Raw genomic sequence first — 21,402 nt, forward strand, 5'->3', positions numbered from 1 at the left:
CAGCACTTTGGGAGGCTGAGGTGGGCAGATCACAAGCTCAAGAGATCGAGACCATCCTAGCCAACATGGTGAAACCCCGTCTCTATTAAAAATACAAAAATTAGCTGGGTGTGGTTGTACATGCCTGTAATCTCAGCTACTTTGGAGGCTGAGGCAGGAGAATCGCTTGAACCCGGGAGGCAGAGGTTACAGTGAGCCGAGATTGTGCCACTGTACTCCAGCCTGGTGACAGAGCGAGACTCCATCTCAAAAAAATAATAATAATAAATAAATGAAAACTGAACATTTCAATAGTGTTCAGTACTTAAAATAGCATTTGGCATATAGTAGAAAATTCTCAGTAAATACTTATGGAATGGATGAAGTTATTAAGCACTTAATGTATGCCATAAATTGGGCTGAGTGCTTTATAAACACTGACTTACTTGCTTATCTCAGCAACAGTGAAGTAGGTACTATTACTATCTTTATTTTTGAGATGAGGACATCCGAGATAAAAAACAAGTTAATGGCCAGGTGCAGTGGCTCACGCCTGTAATCCCAGCATTTTAGGAGGCCAAGGTGGGTGGATTGCTTGAGCTTAGGAGTTCGAGACCAGCCTGGGAAACTTGATGAGACCCCCCCCCCATCTCTATAAAAAACACAAGCTGGGAGTGTTGGTGTGTGCCTGTAGTCCCAGCCACTCGCTTGAGCCTGGTGGGTGTGGAGGTTGCAAGTGAGCCAAGATCACGCCACTGCACTTCAACCTGGGTGACAGAGTGAGATCTTGTCTCAATAAATACATATATACATAAAAATAAAAACTAAAAACAAGTTAAATAACTTGTCAAGGTCCAGGAGTTAAACCCGAGAATGTGTGTCTGTGCTCTTAACCAATATACTAGTTGTTCCCAGTAGTGGCTGCATATCAGAATCACCTGTGAAGTTTGTTAAACTATCAATGTCTCAGCCCCACCTCTAGAGTCTGACTCAGCAGGTGTGACATTTATCCTGTAGTACTTTAGCTGCCTGTGGAGTGACCTTTTTAAAGGTACCACTTTGTACCCAGAAGATTTTCAGTTGTGTTATTGACTGACAGATTGACAGTCTTGGTTCTTTTGACTTTTAGTCCTTCTATAATTTATTTTCTTTTGCTACTTAGAAGTTCTGGTCAAAATTTACCTGATCCTTAATAAGTAAATTGCAATCCTCTATTTACTTTTAGTTTAAAATTTGCAAGTCATTTTGTGCAAATAAGTTTATTGAAGTTGAAAAAAATTGGGAAACTTCAGCAATGTAGGCGATGTAGTATCGAGAGTTAAAGCTTACTTTGACTGACTTGTTCTCTACTATGAGTATAAATTTGCTGAGTTCTGAGTATTGTGTTTTATTGATATGGTTCCTAACTTGAGATGTTTTCACAAGAGTGGAAACTTTGATCTCTATTTCCTTAATACAGGCTCAGCCTCTGGTACCGAATTTTAACATTAGTAACAGTTTCTGGTGTGTAATCATTTATGTTTTAAGTTAGACAGCTGGAAATTGCTTCTTTCAGGAAGAGGAACATTTGCATGTTTGTGTGCTACCAAAGTCAAATTAGACAAGCTATATGAGAATTTCTAGCTTCATGTTTTGAAGTAGGTGTGAGTACTTGGTCTTAAAAGGCTTTTTAAAAATTCAGCTTTAACATATCTGTAAATATAGTTAAAGAAAAACCTTAAAGGGGAGGGAGAGCGTTAGGACAAATACCTAATGCATGCAGGCTTAAAACCTAGATGATGGGTAGATGGGTGCAGCAAACCACCTTGGCACATGTATACCTATGTAACAGACGTCCACATTCTGCACATGTATCCCAGAACTTAAAGTATAATAAAAATAATTTTTAAAAAAAACTTTAGAAAGAAAAAAAGCAACCTTAAAAAAAGATGATATATTTGCTATCAGTATTAAAATTGTCTGTTATGTTTTCATGGTTTCTATTTGTAATAGTTACATGATAAATAAAATTTCTTTAAAACAACTAACATTATTGAATGTTTCTGTGTCATAAGCATTGTTCACCATCATGTTTAAACTTCAAGTCATGTCATCAAATAGGTAAATACAGTATACTAGTTTTTAACTGGAAGGCGGGAAAAAACCTACCTAACCTTGTTAGCTTGGTGTCTTGTCCAAGGATACTCATAACTAATTCACAGCAACGGCAGTACAGTACTCAAACTGAAGTGTTGACTCCAAAGTCCTGGTCTTTTTACTATTACCAATAACCATGAATTATGTAAATTTGTATAGAATTCCATAGTTTGAGTATTTAACATAGTTTTATCTTGGGTTGGGAGTGTGGATATGCTTGTAGTTGCTTCATATCTTTTAATGTTGGAGAAATATTCTTGTGGAAGATGTCTTGTATAGCACCCTGTAATTCCTCCATTTCTGTGCTACATCTAGTAGATCTAAAATGTGAGGGGTCTGAATATGTTTGTAAGTGGAGACCTTAGAGATGACCTGTTTCTGTCTCTGTTTCTGTCTCTTCAGTTCATAAAAATTCTTTGCACTAAAACTTGTCCCATTTACATCTCTTTGCCTCTATACTATGCATATCATCAGGACTAGAGTGGTAGCCTCCTATGGGTCTCCCTGACTGTAGTCTAACTACTCTTTTTTTTTCATTTTTTTTTTTTGAGACGAAGTCTCGCTCTGTCGCCCAGGCTGGAGTGCAGTGGTGTGATCTCGGCTCACTGCAACCTCCCCGCCTCCCAGGTTGACGCCATTCTCCTGCCTCAGCCTCCCAAGTAGCTGGAACTACAGGTGCCCGCCACCACGCCCGGCTAATTTTTCTATTTTTAGTGGAGACGGGGTTTCACCGTGTTAGTCAGGATGGTCTCAATCTCCTGACCTCATGATCCACACACCTCCGCCTCCCAAAGTGCTGGGATTACAGGCATGAGCCACCGCGCCCAGCCAGTCTAACTACTATTAATCCATGTTTCCCATACTGCAGCTAGAATGATTTTTAAATCACATTTCAATCTGATAATGGCACCACACTGCTTGCAATCTTGACTTCCTGTTGTCTTAAGGTAGTCCAAACATGAATCCTTGTGTGATGTAGCCCTTACTTACTTATTCAGCCTCACCTTTAAGCCATTCTCCCTTTTACAAGCTCCATACCAGCTTGTATGCAGTTTCTTGAAGGGGCTATGTTCCTACTTGCAGCTCACCTCTCATTACAAGCGTTTTTTTTTTTAGATGTCAATTTTCATTTTCTTTGGGAAGCCTTCCCTGACTCTCTCTGCTTTATCTTCCCGTATACTTTCCTGTTGTAATACTTACACCAAGTGGTGACTTCTTGGTTTTTCCTCTTTGCTGTGCTTTTTTTTTTTTTCCAGTTATATGGTAATAAACATTAGCTTTAAAAATTCTGAGCAATTAAGTGGTATAAATAGGCCAGACATGGTGGCTCACACCTGTAATCCTAGCACTTTGGGATGCCAAGTCAGGAGAATCACTTAAGGCTGGAAATTCGAGACCAACCTTGGCGATAAAGCAAGACCCTGTCTCTATAAAAAAAAATTAAAAAATTAACCAGGCAGTGCACACCTGTAATATTAGTTTCTTGGGAAGCTGAGGTGGGAAGATCGCTTAAGCCCAGGTATTTGAGGCTGCAGTGAACTATGATTGTGCCGTTGTACTCCAGCCTGGGCAACAGAGCCAGACCCTATCTCTTAAAATAAGAAACATTGAACAATCCAGTGGTATAAAGAATAAAAACTAAAAGCTCTTACTTTTGAACCCTGTTTCCAAGTTCATATGTATCCTAGAGTATATATGCTTACATGTTTTTTAAATTAAAATAGGATCATGCTATTCATTTTTCTGCAGCTTATGTTTTTATTAAATATTTGAGATTATATAGCACATTCTCTTTAATAATTATGTAACATTGCAGCATATCGATGACCTAATTTGGTTAATAGTTCCTCTTGGTGGATATTAATTTCTTAAATTCATCCCTGGCAGAATATACATACCAGAAGAGCATTGATAATACCCATAATGTTTACTGTTATTCCCCCAGCATCTAATACAGTGCTTTCCCTATAGAAAGCACTTAATAAAACTTGTAAGCAATGCATGTGCCTTTTCCAGGCGAAAAGTCTGCTGTGCCAGCTCTTACCTGATTTGTGTTGGTTACCTGTAATATATCAGTTCATATCAATGGTGAGAAATAGAATAACGGGAGTGTGGACTGGCCTTGGAGTCAGAAGGCTTGGGTTGGATTCCTGGGGATAAGCAGTGTTAGTTAGTATGGTCCTTTGTTGGTTAGATTCTAATAGGATACTTACTACATTCAGTGTAAGTGAAGATCAAACAACATAATGCATATACAAATATTTTGTAAGTGTAACACCCAGTACAAATGTTGGCATTACTGTCCCCCTCCCCATTCCTGGTAACCACTGCTTTATTCTCTCTCTCTCTCCCTCTCTCTCTCTCTTTTTTTTTGGAGACAGGGTCTTGTTCTGTCACCCAGGCTGGAGTGCAGTAGTTACAGCTCAGTGCAGCCTCTGCCTCCCGCCCTCAAGTGATCTTCCCACCTCAGCTTCCCGAGTACCTGGGACTACAGACAGGCACACCACCACACCTGGCTAATTTTTATAATTTTTGGTAGACACAGAGTTTTGTCATGTTGCCCAGGCTGGTCTCAAACTTGGCTCTAGCAGTCCACCCGCCTCAGCCTCCTAAAGTGCTGGAATTACAGATGTGAGCCACCGTGCCCGGCCTTTATTCTCTATCTCTATGTATTCAACTTTTTTTGTTTTTTTAGATTCTATATATAACAGATCAAATAGTAGTAATCTTCTTTCTATCTGGCTTATTTTACTTAACATAATCTGGATGATTCATCTGGAACCCATCCAGATTCATCCATGTTGTGACAAATAGCAGGATCTCCCTTTTTTTTTTAAGGCTGAATGATATTTCTGGAGGTGTGCATGAATGTGTGTGTGTATGTGTAAACTACAGTTTCTTTGGTCAAAGAATAAAAAATAGCAGAAATTCAGGATGCCCAAGTATAGAGATCTAATGTATACCATGAGGACCTTAGTTAATAATATTGTATTCAGGATTTTTTGCAGAAAGAGTAGGCTTTACATGCTCTATGCACACATATACAAAAAGGGATAACAATGTGAAATGATGGATATGTTAAATTTGCTTGACTGTGGTAACCATTTCACTATCAATATGTATAGCAAAATTTCATGTTGTACATGTTAAATATATACAGTATTTTTTAAAATGTCAGTACTATTAATATATTTTTCTTTGTTGGTTTTGTGGATTGATTTGTAGCTCCAACGAGGTTTTTAAATAGATTAAAGTGTTGACCACTACCATCTTTACAAAGTTAAGGTCATCGGGTAAGAGACCTTATAAAATGCCCGGGAAGCCGTAACAGTATTCTTGAATGTTACTCTGTGTTTAGGGCTCTGGAGACATATACAGTCCATCCCTATTGCTTTTCCTGGTTGATGTAAAAACCATATACTCACTTGGATACATTTATATATGGTAAATTAAGTTTTGTATATTCAGTTGTGAAAATTTCAAGTCCTACTTTTTTTTTTTTTTTGTATTTAGCGTAGTCTCTCTATTGCATCAGCTCTTAAAGAACAAGACAGGAACTTTCTCTTATACATACTTCTGGAATCTGTGCTAGTACCTAGCAGAAATGCATGTCTTCCAACAAGTATCTTGACTTTTGGACAAGATATTGTGATTACTGACACACACATACATATATTTAGGAACTAAGCAATCAGTTATGGGGTTATGGGTTGTGTGGGGTTGTGGGGGTACTGCTATCATGTAGCAGTTTTATAACTGTAGGCAAAAATATTTTCAAACTAGTGGCATTCCCTTGGATATTTCTTACCTATTTCTTTGTATGCTTTGTGATTTTTATTGTTGTTGTTGTTAAAAACTGGCCATTTGAATCTAATAATTTGCATCTAATAATGTGGTGACTCTGGACATCAGATTCTCCTTGTTTCTGAGGTTTTACTAATGTGTTTTTGTTTTTGTTTTTGTTTTGTTTTTGATTATCATAAGTAGTCTCCATGGTGAGGATCAACCTGAGATGTAAACTTAAGGTCTTCTCAGGAATTTTCTTAGCCTGTACCTTTCTCTGTATATTGTGGTGACTTACTAATTTCTCTCAAATATGCAGTTGCCCTTCAATGTCCTAATTTTCAATGTATGGTTCTCAAAAGGTGGGAAAATGAAGACAGGAAAAAATGACGCTGTCCCTTTAAGTTCCCTGGAAGTCACTTCAGCCTGAGGGGGAGGGGCTTGTAGCAACAGGGAAAGGGTGCTGCAATGGCTTCCTACCTCTGTGTCTGCACCTCCACAATCATAAGCAGGAGTCAGTGATCATAGCACAGGATAGGGTCCCATTTGCCCATCCTGGCTCCCATAAGGAGCATAGGAGTTGTTCCAGGAACATATGCGTGGCTGCCTGCCAATGGGCCGGGGATAAAGATGGGTAGCCACAGCTGAGGTAAGAGCTGAAATTGACCAAAATTAACTGTAATTTACTCTCCAAATCTTCCTCTGGGAGGTACAAGTCCTCAATGGCTTCTAGAATTCTGAAGTAATTGCATCAAACAGATCTTGCCACAGTATGATTGTCATCTAGGTTGGGAGACAAGATTCCTGGTCCTTTCTGCTCTGCCTTCTTCTCAGAATTTGCTCCTATAATAGTCTTATAAGTGGTTTCCGTATCTTTTGTTTTTCCCCAAAGTTATTTCCTACATAGCTGTGAAAATGACCTTTTAAAAATGCAAGTTGATTTTTATCTCCTTATTTAAAAGTTTTCAATGGCATTTTATCATTTTTAGTGTACACCGTTATATTTATGGCACCCTTTCTGGTCTTCATAGTTTGTCTCTTGACTACTTTCGTTGCTGTATTTCATGCTTCCTGTGTTGGTACATATTCACACTGCTGTGAAGAACTACCTGAAACTGGGTAATTTATAAAGAAAAGAGGTTTCATGGGCTCACAGTTTCACGTGGCTTAGGAGACCTCAGGAAACTTATAATCATGGCAGAAGGCAAAGGGGAAGCAAGGCATCTCTTACATGGTGGCAGGAGAGACAGAGAGAACAAAAGAGGAAGCGCTAAACTTTTAAACCATCAGATCTCTGGCCGGGCGCGGTGGCTCAAGCCTGTAATCCCAACACTTTGGGAGGCCGAGACGGGTGGATCACGAGGTCAGGAGATCGAGAGCATCCTGGCTAACATGGTGAAACCCCGTCTCTACTAAAAAAATACAAAAAAACTAGCTGGGCGAGGTGGCAGGTGCCTGTAGTCCCAGTTACTCCGGAGGCTGAGGCAGGAGAATGGGGCAGGAGAATGGCATAAACCCAGGAGGCAGGGCTTGCAGTGAGCTGAGATCCGGCCACTGCACTCCAGCCTGGGCGACAGAGCGAGACTCCATCTCAAAAAAAAAAAACGAAAAACCATCAGATCTCATGAGAACTCACTCACTATCATGAGAACAGCATGAGGAAAATCTGCCCTCATGATCCAATCTCCTCCCACAAGGTTTCTCCCCTGACACATGGGGATTACAATTCTGGTTGAGAATTGGGTGGGGACACAGAGCCAAACCATATAATTCCACCCCTGGCCCTCCCAAATCTCATGTCCTTCTCACATTTCAAAACACAATCATGCCTTCTTAACAGTCCCCCAAAGTGTTATGCCAACATTAACCTGAAAGTCCAAGTCCAAAGTCTCATCTGAGACAAGGAAGTCCCTTCTGCCTATGAGCTTGTAAAATCAAAAGCAAGTTAGTTACTTCCAATATACAATGAGGGTACAGGCATTTGGTAAATGCTGCCATTCAAAATGGGGGAAATTGGCCAAAACAATGAGACTACAGGCCCCATGCAGGTCTGAAATGTAACAGGGCAGTCATTAAATAGTAAGAGCTCCAAAATAATCTCCTTTGACTCCATGTCTCACATCCAGGGCATGCTGATGCAAGATGTGGGCTCCCAAGGCCTTGAGGAGCTCTGTCCTTGTGGCTGTGCAGGCTACATCCCCTGCAGCTACTTTCACAGGCTGCCGTTGAGTGCCTGTGGCTTTTCCAGGTACACGCTATGAGGTTTTCTGGGGTCTGGAGGATGGTGCCTCTCTTCTCACACCTCCAGTAGGCAGTGCCCCAGTGAGCATTCCGTGTGGGGGCTCCAACCCCACATCTCCCCTCTGTAGTGCCCTAGAAGACGTTCTCCATGAGGGCTCTGCCCCGGCAGCAGACTTCTGCCTGGACATCCAGGTGTTTCCATACATTCTCTGAAATCTAGGCACACACAGAGCCAAACTCAGTTTGGAACTGAGTTTCCAAACCTCAATTCTTCTGCACAACTACAGGCACAATACCATGTGGAAGCCACCAAGGTTCGGAGCTTGCACCCTGTGAAACAACAGCTCAAGCTGTACCTTCGCCCCTTTTAGCCATGGCTGGAACTGGAGCAGCTGGGGTACAGGGCACCATGTCCCAAGGTTGCACAGAGCAGCAAGGCCCTGGTCCTGGGCTATGAAACCATTTTTCCTTCCTAGGCCTCCCGGGCCTGTAATGGCAGGGAGTGTGGTGAACATCTCTGAAATGCCCTGGAGACATAACATTTGGCTTCTTTTTACTCATGCAAATTTCTGCAGCCCACTTGAATTTCTGTTCAGAAAATTGGTTTTTCTTTTCTACCTCATGGTCAGGCTGCAAATTTTTCAAACTTTTACACTCTACTTCCCTTTTAAACGTAAGTTCCAATTTTAGACCGTCTCTTTATGACTGGATATGACTGTATACTTTCAGAAAAAGCCAGGTTACATTTTGAATGCTTTGCTGCTTAGAAATTTCTTCTGCCACATACCCTAAATCATCTCTCTCAAGTTCGAAATTCCACAGATCTCTAGAGCAGGGGCAACATGCTGCCAGTCTCTCTGTTAAAGCGTAGCAAGAGTGACCTTTGCTCTAGTTCTCAGTAAGTTCCTCTTCTCCAATTCTCAGTAAGTTCCTCTTCTCCCTCTGAGACCTCCTCAGCCTGGATTTCATTGTCCATATCACTGTCAGTGATCAATGGTTTTGGTCAGAACCATTCAACAGGTCTCCAGGAAGTTCCAAACTTTCCAACATCCCCCTGTCTTCTTCTGAGCCCTCCAAACTGTCCTCTGCCTGCTACCCAGTTCCAAGTTCACTTCCACATTTTCAGGTATCTTTATAGAAACACACCACGTCTCTCGGTACCAATTTTCTGTATTAGTCCATTTTCACACTGCTGTAAAGAACTAGCTGAGACTGGGTAATTTATAAAGGAAGAGGTTTAATTGATTTACAGGTCTGCATGGTTGGGGAGCCTTCGGGTAACTTAAAATCATGGTAGAAGGCAGAGGGAAAGCAAGGCATGTCTTATATGGTGGCAGGAGAGAGAGCAAGAGAGAGAGGCAAAGGAGGAAGTGCCAAACTTTTAAACCATTAGATCTTGTGAGAACTCACTTGCTATCATGAGAACAGCATGGGGAAAATCTGCCCCTATGATCCAATCACCTCCTAGCAGGTCCCTCCCCTGACACATGGGGATTACAATTCAAGATGAGATTTGGCTGGAGACACAGAGCCAAACCATATCACTTCCCTTAGACAGTTAACTCTCATTTGTCCCTCAGATCTTGAATCATATGTAGTTCTCAAGTCTATTTGGATATACAAACCACCTCCCCCTATCTTTATACTTTCTTAGAGCACTGTATATCTGTTTTATATATTCTACATTATTTTTATACTCAGTTTCTTTTATTTTAAAATAAATTTTGTTGCATATATTTAAAGTATATGATATGATGTTATAAGCTATGATGTAAAATGGTCACTGTAGTGGAACAAATTAGCATCCATCGTCTCACAGTCAGTCATTTTGCCCCCAGTGGCAAGAGCACCTGTAATTATGCATTTAGCAAAATCCTGAATACAGTACACTATTAACTATAGTCCTCATGCTCAATATTTCATTTATTTGTGTAGGTTGGGTGCGGTGGCTTATGCCTGTAACCCCAGCACTTGGGAGCCCAAGGCAGGTGGACTGCTTGAGCCCAGGAATTTGAAACCATCCTGGGCAACATGGTAAAACCTCATCTCTATCAAAAACAAAATAAAAAAATGAGCTGGGTGCGGTGGCACACACCTGTAGTCCCAACTGCTCTAGAGTCTGAAATGGGAGGATCAACTGAGCCTGGGAACAGAGTGAGACTCTATGTCAAAATACGTACACATATACATATACATACATAAAATAAATCTCTATAATTCTTTAGTCAAAACATGGATCATATCTGTGTTTTTTAGTCAAAACATGGAGCATATCAGTAGGTGTATATACCACACATACCTACTGGTATATGTGGATGGTTACAGGATAGCAGAAGGCTGTTACTCAGTTGGTACATCATTTAGCATAACACATTAAGATTTGGTTTTTGTGTGAAATAATATGTAGCTTTAAAAAATTCTTAGTCATAAGGATATACCAGTTTAGAGATATAGTTTTGTCACAAGTATACAGATTATAATTCTACAAACTAATTACAAGGAGATTTAAAAATTTTAATTCTATTTATTTTATTTTTAAACTTTTATTTTAAGTTCAGGGCTACAAGTGCAGGTTTGTTACATAGGTAAACTTGTGTCATGGGGGGTTGTGGTACAGATTATTTTATCACCAAGGTATTAAGCCTAGTACCCATTAGTTATTTTTTCTGATTCCCTCCTGCCACCCTCCACCCTCCAAAAGGCCTCAGTGCCTGTTGTTCCCCTCTACATGTCCATGTGGTCTCATCATTTAGCTTCCACTTATAAGTGAGAATATGTGATATTTGGTTTTCTTTTCCTGCATTAGTTTACGAAGGATAATGGCCTCCAGCTCCATCCATATTCCTGCAGAAGACATTATCTCATTCTTTTTTTGTAGCTGCATAGTATTCCATGGTATATATGTACCACATTTTCTTTATCTAGTCCATCACTGATGGGCAGTTAGGTTGATTCTGTGTCTTTTCTACTGTGAATAGTGCTGCAATGAACCTATGTGTGCATGTATCTTTATAATAGAATGATTTATATTCCTCTGGGTATGTACCCAGTAATGGAATTGATGGGTTGAACGCTATTTCTGTCTTTAGTTCTTTGAGGAATCGTGACAGTCTTCCACAATGGCTGAGCTGATTTACACTTCCACAAACAGTGTATAAGCGTTTTTTCTCCACAACCTTGCCAACTTCTGTTATTTTTTGACTTTTTAATAATAACCATTTGGACTGATGTTAGATGGTATCTCATTGTGATTTTGATTTGCATTTTCTAATGAGCTTTCTTTCGTTTGATTTGTTGGCTGCATGTATGTCTGTTTTGAAAAGGGATCTGTTCATGTCCTTTGCTCATTTCTTAATGGGGTTGTTGTTTTTTTCCCTGTAAACTCGTTTAATTTCCTTATAGATGCTGAATATTAGACCTTTGTGGGATGCATAATTTGCAGTATTTTCTCCCATTCTGTAGGGTGTCTGTTTACTCTGTTGATAGTTTCTTTTGATGTGCGGAAGCTCTTAAGTGTAATTAGATCCCATTTGTCAGTGTTTGATTTTGTTGCAGTTGCAGCAAAATATATGTTGAACTAGATGTCTCTGACTCTAATTCACCCTCATGTAATTCATTCTCATTTCCCTTTCTGATTTCTAAGTCCCACTCCAACATTGAGCAATTTGGCTTCTACCTTCTATTATCTGTTTACGTATTTGTTTAATCCTAGTAATATTTACCACTTTTCAGAATTTTTTACCTGTGCCCGGTGAAAAACAACTTTATCAACTAGTGTACAATGTTTATATACAGGTTTGTTTTTTTTTTTTGTCTTTAGTTGTACAGTTTTTAGCTAAAATACTCTATATAAAGTTTCTTGGATCCATTTATAAACACATTATTTTGTAGAATTATAAAATTTGCCCCTTCATTCCCCATACCCATTTATGAGGTTATGTCTTACATTTTGTAATACAATTGGATTTGTTTGTCACAGTCTGCATTCTATCCTGGATTCCCCCAAACCATTGGTAGATTTTTTTAAATTTACATATATTGAGAGTCATTCTTTGTCTCTTGTCAAAGGTCTGTGGGTATTGTCAAAGTTCTGTGGGTTTTGACAAATGTATAGTGTTGCAGATCCACTACTACAATGCTATGTATATTAGTTCACCACCCTTAAAATTCTTCCACTAGCAAACACTTCCTTCTCCCCAAACTCCTCAAAATCACTGATCTGTTTTCTCTATCAGTTGGTCTTTCCCAGAATGTCGTATGAATGGAATAATACAGTGTGTAACCTTTTTAATTTGGCTTCTCTGACTTAACAAAATGCATTTTAAGATTCATTCAAGTTATGTGAATTAATCGTTTCTTTCTTTTAATTACTAAATACTATTCCTTTATAATTATGTACCACAGTTTGTTTATCCATTCACCTACTGAAGGACATCTTTGTTGCCAAGTTTATCAATAAAGCTGCTAGAAGCATTTGTGCTCAGGGTTTTGTGTGAACCTAAGTTTTCAAATCAGTTGGCCAAATACCTAGAACATGGTTGTGGAAGTCTCTGTTCATAAGAAATTTCAAAACTGTCTTTCAAAGTGGCCGTACTATTTTGCATTCCCGCCAGTGTTGAAGGAGTACTCTGTAACTCTGCCTCCTCATTAGCGTTTATTGCTGTTAATTTTTTGGATTTAGCTTTCTAATAGGTGTGTAGTGGTACCACATTATTTTTAGTTTGCATTTCCATAATGACAAGTAGATTCTTTTCATATGCTTGTTTGCTATTCTTATATCTTCTTTGATGAAGTATCTTTTCAGATCCTTTGCCCATTTTAAAAATGTGTTGATTTTTTTCTTACTGTTGAATTTTATAAATTCTTTATATATTTGGACTTCCTTTATCAGATATATGATTTGCAAATATTTTTTCCTAGTCTGCAGCTTGTCTTTTTATTCTCTTTGTAGTTTCTTTCCCAGAAGAAAGAGTTTAATTCTGATAAGGTCCAATTTATCATTTTTCTTTCATGTGTCTTGGTTCTAGTGTTTTATGTTAAAACTTTTCACCAAAGGTCAAGGAGATTTTCTTCTCTGTTCTTCTAAATGTTTCATAGTTTTATGCTTTATATTGAGGTCTATGAATCATTTGAGTTAATTTTTGTGTAACTTGTGAGGTGTGTGTCAAGGGTTTTTGTTGTTATTGTTTATGGTCATTCAGTTGTTCTAGCATCACTTGTTGATTGAGACTATCCTGTCTCCATTGAATTGTCATTGCCCCTTTGTGAAAAATCAGTTTACTATATTTGTATGGGTCTATTTCTGGGATCTGTCTTTTGTTCCACTGATCTATCTGTCCATTCTTTTGCCAACATCGTGCTATCTTTATTCCTGCAGACTTCAAGGTATACCTTGAAGTCAGGTAATGAGAGTGTTCTGATTTTTCCCTTATTTTTCTGAATTTTGGCTATTCTAATACCTTTAACTTTCTGGACTATTGATTGAGATTGCCTTGAATGTATAGATCATATTGGGAACAAATGAGATCTTAACAATATGAAGTCCCAAGTCATTAACATGGAATCTCTCTCCATCCATTTAGATTCTTTTGTTCTTTTCTTTCTCTCATTAGTATTACGGACTTTTCCACATACAGATCCTGCAAATATTTTGTTGGATTTATACCTAAGTAGTGCATTTTTAAAAAAATTTCAAATTCCAGTTGTCCATTGCATGTATGTAGGAGAGCAGTTAACTTTGGAATGTTGACGTTGTATCGTGCAACTTTGCTAAACTCAGTTATTAGTTTCATGAGGTTTTTTTTAGATTCTTCAGGTTTCTTACATAGACAATCATGTCATCTGTGAATAAAGATAGCTTTATTTCTTCCTTTCCCATCTGTATGCTTTTTATTTCTTTTTCTTGCCTTATTGTACTAGGTAGGGCTTCCAGTACAATGTTGAAAAGAACTGTAATAGAGAACATCTTTGCCTTATCTCTATCTTAAGGGAAAAACATTCGCTCGCCATTAAAAGTATATTGTTAACTTTAGTTTTTTGTGTGTTGTTTAGTTTTGGTTTTTATTTTTTGCTTTTTTTCTTTGTTAAGACACAGTCTCACTCTGTTGCCCAGACTGGAGTGCAGTGGTGCAAATCATGGCTCACTGCAGCCTTAACATCCTGGGCTCAAGTGATCCTCCCATTTCATCCTCCTCTCCCTCTCCCGCCATATACAAAAGTAGCTAGGACCACAGGTGTGCACCACCAAGCCTGGGAAATTTTTTTTATTATTTACAGAGACAGGGGTTCTCCTTGTGCTGCCTGGACTCAAGTGGTCCTCATGACTCCACCTCCCAAAGTGTTGGGATTACAGGTGTGAGCCACTGTGCCCAGCCATTTTTTTGTATAAATCCGTTACTAGGTTAAAGAAGTTTTCTTCTGCGTCTAGTTTTTTTAGAATTCTGTGATGAATGAGCATTTTTTTTTAAGTTTTATTTTAAGTTCAGGGGTACATGTGCAGATTTGTTACATAGGTAAACTCATGTCACGGGGGTTTGTTGTACAGAATATTTTGTCACCCAGGTATTAAGCCTAGTACCTATTAATTGTTTTTCCTGACCCTTTCCTTCATCCTAGCCTCCATCCTCCAAAAGGCTCCAGTGTCTGTTGTTCTCCTCTGTGTGTTCATGTGTTCTCATCATTTAACTCCCATTTATAAGTGAGAACATATATTACTTAGTTTTCTGTCCCTGCATTAGTTTGCCAAGGTTAATAGCCTCTAGCTCCATCCATGCCCCCACAAAGGATGTGATCTCATTCTTTTTTATGGCTGCATAGTATTCCATGGTGTATATGTACCATATTTTCTTTATCCACTTTACCATTGATGGCCATTTAGGTTGATTCCATGTCTTTGCTGTTGCTCATGGTGCTGCAGTGAACATACGTGCATCTGTCTGTTTTTTTTTTTTATTCTGTATTTGGTCTTTAAATCAAGTAGGATAGGTCATTTGTAATGTCAGTAGATAGGCCAGACATGGTGGCCTACACCTTTAATCCCAGCACTTCGGGAGGCAAAGGTGGGAGCATTACTTGAGGCCAGGAGTTCAGACCAACCTGGGCAACACAGTGAGATCCCATCTCTAGAAAAAATGTTTAAACTTAGCTGGGCACAGTGGCATGAACCTGCAGTCCCAGCTACTCTGGAGGCTGAGAGGCAGGAGGATCACTTGAGCCCAGGAGTTCAAGACTTCAGTGAGCTATGAAGATGCCGCTGCCTTCCAGCCTGGGTGGGAGAGCAAGGCCCTGTCTCAATGTAAATAAAATGTCAATAGATCTTATTTCTTATATGTACTTAATTTAAATAAAATTAATCTTTATTTTTATAAATGGGAAAAGGCTAAAAGATACCTTTAGTGTTTAATATATATAAGGTATTATTATATGAGATTAATATTTCATCATGAAATTAATGGAAAAGTAAATAAAGACAATTTATGTAATTTAAAATAATATCCTGTTTTTTTAAATCTTACATACCACACAGAACAATGAAGAATATTTTAAAACTTTCCTTTAGGATGGGAGTGAAGTTCTGTATTACTTTTAAAGTGATTTGAGAATATAGTAAAGGTAATAATTGCATAATTTGCATTAGTTTAAGAAATATCCAACTAATGCAGTGAACTTGTTCATTGTTAGAAGATCATTTGCATAATGCCAGGAATTTCATGACAAAGTGGTATAGTATATAAAGAATATGGCTTCCAAAATTTTTAAAGAGCCATCTAATGGCAAACCCTTAGTAAAATTTAAATATTAGTTTCTCTATATGCTGAGGGATGAAATGAATACAGAATTACCTGTGCCAGAGCCATAGAGCACCCTTCTACTCAGCTTGCTGTGATAAATTGGCCAAAGGTTAAACCATCAGTTCATTTCCTAATGTCTACTCAACAGTGGCTCTCTTTGTGTTTCTTCACTTGTTAAAGCAATACAGCAAGTGTTATTGAGAGGTAAAACAAAGCAAGCCTAACATCAGACACTGATGGCTTTTTAAAAAATTGGAATCGGATGTTATTGCATGTTTCAAAGAGCATATTGATAGTACATCTTTATGGAAGCCACTGCTCTAGAGTGAACTGAATTGCAAATCAAATCAGCATTATGCATCAGTGATGCTCAGGTATATATAAATAAATATTATGTTTAGTGGACCAATTTTAGATAGTAGTGCTGTAGGGAATGATTTGAAAAAAAATTTTAAAAAACCCTTTAAAAAATTGCAAGACATAGGTTTATTTTCCTTAGCAAATTAATTAGGGTGAATTTTATTTTCTATGTAAGTAAACCTTTTATTCATCCAATGTAGCTTTAAATATAATATATAGAGGAAACCAGTTAATTTAAACATATAATGCTTTCAGAAACATGCAGTATTATTTAGGACCTTTACTATAATAGGGCCAGAGTATGTCTGAGCATCTATGCAGATTAGATCTTGAACAGCTGCATAGAGTACACAGAAGTCATGATTCCTGACTCTGCGAACTAACTTGAATAAAGTCTTTCATCTAGAGATCTCACTGTCTATTTCATGAATCCCTCATCTCATCTCTGAAGGGCTCATTCAGTTTAATACAGTTCAGTTTTGTGGTTTAGAGCTCTAGAAATCGCTATTGTAATTTATAAATCACAAAGTTAACGAATTAATTTAAAAAAATAGATAAAGTCTAAAATGATTTCTTTTACAAAGACGTCGTAACTTTGGATTCTAGCTCACACTTAACTAGTTATGAACTGTAGGATTTGAAGTAAAGTATTTATGCTTTTAATGTCCAGTTTCTCTGTGGTGATAACAAAGCCTAACATAGAGTTAAGAGAAATAAACGTGTGAAAGTGCTTAAGTTCATTTGTTCCTGCGTAAATTTAGAGTGTTGTCATTCTGCCTTCTGTCTTAATCCTGCTTATGAACTGAGGCTCATGTCATATTCTACGTTCTGTGTGATGTGTTCTGTAAACACTTTAACAACGATTAAACTGAAAAAGTCACTCTCATGTCATTTAGATGTGATTTGAGAAAATACCAGATGATCTTTTCCTCATTTGGGTACTTATATCACATTTTGCCACTTGTTTGGCAGTAACCCATGTGTTGCCTGGCATATTATATTCTATACTTGTTATTCTTCTCTACAGATAATGAGTCATTTGAATTCTGAGATCTTGACTTAATTGAACCCTCATAAAAATTAATGTGTAGTGCTTTCTAGGTATGGAATAAACTTCTATTATTTTTAAAAACTGCTTTGGAATACCCACACACATTTCTCTTAAAATAGTGAAGATGGTCAAATTTGACTGTAATTTTACCAAGGAATTTATTATATTAAAGCCACCTGGTCATAATCTCAGAAATCTGATAAACAGTGTTTTAAAAATTTGACTACATGAACATTAGGAACCAGAGAAGTTTTTATTCAAACACTTCTAACACAGAGTGGCAAAAACATAAATGGAGATGGGCACGATGCATTAGAAACTGAATAATGTAGGTGGCATTTATCCATGCAATCAGTGGATCTTATTGGTATCAACTAAATTTTAGGTGATCTGCTATAGCCTGGGGATATAATGATTTTAAAAAAAAAGACAAGATCTGTACCTGATGGAGTTTATAGTGAGTAAACAGACAAATATTTAAACCAGACAGTAACAGTGTATAAGGATTATGCATAAATATAGTTATGTGAGAGGGCCAGAGGCAAAGATACTTTGCATACAGTGATTAGAAAAGGCCTTTTAGAGAAAGATGCAAATAGTAAGACCCAAAGAATGAGAACTTGCCTAGATTGTGGTCTCTGGTTTCTCTCTGAAAGCAATCAGAATTCCTTGGAGAACTAGCTTATTGCAAGTCTGGGCCAGGAACTGTAAAACAACAATAACAGCAACAACAACAACAACAAAGAAGCACTCAAAGTCTATTTGGGTTCGTGATATGGGAGCCAACTTGGAGGGGCTCCGATAGACCACAGATGTGACAATTTGAGCATCAGAAGAAAGCAACTGTAATTAATTGGAATGCCTCTATTATTTAAAATACATGAGTTTATAATGTTACTTTAAAAATTCATTGTTCATCTTTGGACCCAAATATTGGACAATCAAATATTTATCCTGTCTTTCCTCCAAGAACTTTATCTCAGTATAACCAAATAGTTCATGAGGGATAATTCTTTATAGAATTATACCTAATAAATGTAGAAAGAATAAGCTATTATACTTTAATGAAATGAAAATAAGTACTTAGGCAATGACACTTTTCACATTTTCCTATATATACACTTGTGATTGTTTATGTTAGGAAATTTAAGTATCAAATTAAAAGGGAGGGGTAAGAATTTAGCAAGTAGGAATAGGAGTGGTTAGAAGAGATTTTCAAGCAATGGGAGCAGTATGAACAAGGTGCAGAGGTGAAAAACTACCATACATATTCAGGGAAGACATAGTATTTGGAGTTCCCAAAGTACAAGATATATTAAGTGGAACTGTTACGGATATGTAGTTGTATACAAGTTCTCAGAATACACAATACTTAGAAATAGTGAAACCAAATTGTTGCCAAGTTCACGAGGAACTTGAGATTCAAGCTAATTTGACAACAGACCTTAATAGAAAGGTACCATGTAGAGTGTAGTGTTGATTTTACTTGAGTAATTTTTGCCTAGAGCAGGCAGTTGATTAATAAATGTGATTGTTCTTCATTTCAGCATTGTGTTCTTTTTAGTTACGTGTATAGAAATAAGTATCTCAATGTTAATGATTTCTATAACCATTACATTAGGCCCTGTTACAGTGTTAGGGGACCACATATGTTCCTATCCAAAAGTAATGCATTGGCCAGGTTTGGTGACTCACACTTGTAATCCCAGCACTTTGGGAGGACAAGGCAGGTGGCTTGCTTGAGTCCAGGAGTTGAGCCATGGGCAACATGGCGAAACACTGTCTCTACTACAAATACAAAAAATTAGCCGGTCTCAGTGGCACATGCCTGTAGTCCCAGCTACTTGGGAGGCTGAGGTGGAAGGATTGAGCCCAGGAAGTTGAGGCTGCATTGAGCCATGATCGTGCCACTGCACTCTAGCCTGGGCATTGGAATGAGGCCTGTCTCAAACAAACAAAAACAAACAAGCAAAAAACCAAACATAATACATTGTATAATTGGAATAAGCAGTTTAAAATCAGTTCTTAACAAAATGGTCTTCTCAATTCAAATCCCTGTACCTCTCCCTGACACCTATTATAGATAAACATTCTGTTTTATCCAGATTTGTGTTGTGTAGATAATAATAAGTGGGCAAATTTCTTTGTAAAACAATTTTTTTTGTTGTTTGAAGTGACTTGTGTCATGGTATCGTTTAAAAAGAAAAGACCCTTAAAATCTGTCTTGAGAATTAATAGTATGGAACAGCACCAAAATTTGTTTATTAATTTTATATACCAGTATATATCTGTCTACTTAAAATGGAATTTGTTTTTCTCTGTCCTGGTATATGAGAGTTTGGCTGCTGAGATTTAGAAAGCTGTGTGATCAGAGTTCTGTGGAGATGGACAGCTGTGTTCCCTGTGACATGCCAGAGGTGGTTTGTTTTTATGGCTAGTCAGATAGTTAAAAGTGAAAGGCATATCAATGAAGTTTCAACTTTCTCATCCTTATACTCACCCTTTTCCTAAAAGTGGAGACAAGAGAGGACTGGACAATAATGAAAGAAGGTTGTAGTGTTCTACCATTTATCATTGGTTTTTTTGTTTGTTTGTTTGGTTGGTTGGTTGGTTCGTTAATTGGGTTTTCTTTTTGGAGACAGAGCTTCACTCTATCACCCAGGCTGGAGTGCTGCGGCCCAGTCTCGGCTCACTGCAGTCTCTGCCCCTGGATTCAAGTGTTTCTCCTGCCTCAGCCCCCCAAGTAGCTGGGACTACAGGCACATGCTACCACACCCAGCTAATTTTTATATTTTTGATAGAGATAGATTTTCACCATGTTGGCCAAGCTGGTCTCAAACTCCTGACCTCAAGTAATCTGTCTGCCTTGGCCTCCCAAAGTGCTGGGATTATAGGCATGAGCCACCACGTGCAGCCTGTCATTGTTTTTTTTTCACTTCTGAATTAAATTTACATTTGGAAAAATGAGATTTTCTAAGTCATGTATTTTAAGGAAAAGAGCTTCCTTTATGGCATAATACTTATTTTAGAAAAAATACGTATTTTTTAACAGGGTATCCAGAAGTTGGCTAGTCAATACCTGAAGAGAGATTGGCCTGGAGTGAAAGCTGATGATCGGAATGATTACAGGTAACTCAGTAGTTTTTGCCTATTTTCTGTAGAAATGGTTTTACTTAAAGCTGTGTCACATACAGATAATGTAACACTTTAGTTTTTAAAAGAATCACTTCTTTCCTCTGCTATGTTTTTGGATATAATTTCAAAATTATCAAAATTTTAATGTTTTATAACATTAAACAATCTATATAAAATAGATTGTAATCTATATAAAATAGATCATTTTCATGTCTTATATAAGCCAAGATTATATTTTATATAATTAATTATACCCCCAATTGAAACTTAAAGAAGGCAGGTGACAATGGAACACAAATTGCTGAGTGACCTATGATGAAGCACATTAATGTGATGGTGATGAAACGAATGTGTATGTTCTGCCATCTTCATTGATACTTCTGAAATAAATTCTAAATACAGAAAGATGGGGTTTTTGTGAGACAAGGGGGGAAAACTTTCTAAGTAATGTAAGGAAAAGAGCTTCTTTTTAGCACAATACTTAATTTAGAAATATATGTGTGTGTTTGTATATTTGAATATAAATGAAAGATTTAGATGTGGCCAGTTAATATACCACATATGAATACGAAGTGTAATAAAGGTGGATGAGAATGGAATACCGATTGTGTCCTTAGTGACCTACTGATATCTTAAAAGTATAAGTTTGTTTAGAATTTGGTTTCTTTTGGCCAGGCGCAGTGGCTCACGCCTGTAATCCCAGCACTTTGGGAGGCCAAGGCAGTTGAATCACCTGAGATCAGGAGTTCGAGACCAGCCTGGCCAACATGGTGAAACCCTGTCTCGACTAAAAATAGAAAAATTAGCCAGGTGTGGTGGTGAGCGCCTGTAATCCCAGCTACTCGGGAGACTGAGGCAGGAGGATTGCTTAAACCCAGGAGGCAGAGGTTGCAAGTGAGCTGAGATTGCGCCACTGCACTCCAGCCT

General features: G+C 37.9%; 1 protein-coding gene across 3 annotated transcripts in view; it reads left to right on the plus strand.

Annotated features, from left to right (window-relative positions):
- FCHSD2 (FCH and double SH3 domains 2) overlaps nt 1–21,402 on the plus strand; it is a 338,593-nt gene that overhangs the window by 110,599 nt on the left and 206,592 nt on the right. For all 3 annotated transcript variants that reach the window (XM_011953051.1, XM_011953052.1, XM_011953053.1), the window contains exon 4: nt 20,393–20,469. In XM_011953051.1, the coding sequence (XP_011808441.1) occupies nt 20,393–20,469 (77 nt within the window). The remainder of the gene's footprint in view (nt 1–20,392; nt 20,470–21,402) is intronic.

This window comes from Colobus angolensis, unplaced genomic scaffold (genome assembly GCF_000951035.1).
Source record: "Colobus angolensis palliatus isolate OR3802 unplaced genomic scaffold, Cang.pa_1.0 Scaffold355, whole genome shotgun sequence".
In the NCBI taxonomy this organism is placed as follows: domain Eukaryota; kingdom Metazoa; phylum Chordata; class Mammalia; order Primates; family Cercopithecidae; genus Colobus; species Colobus angolensis.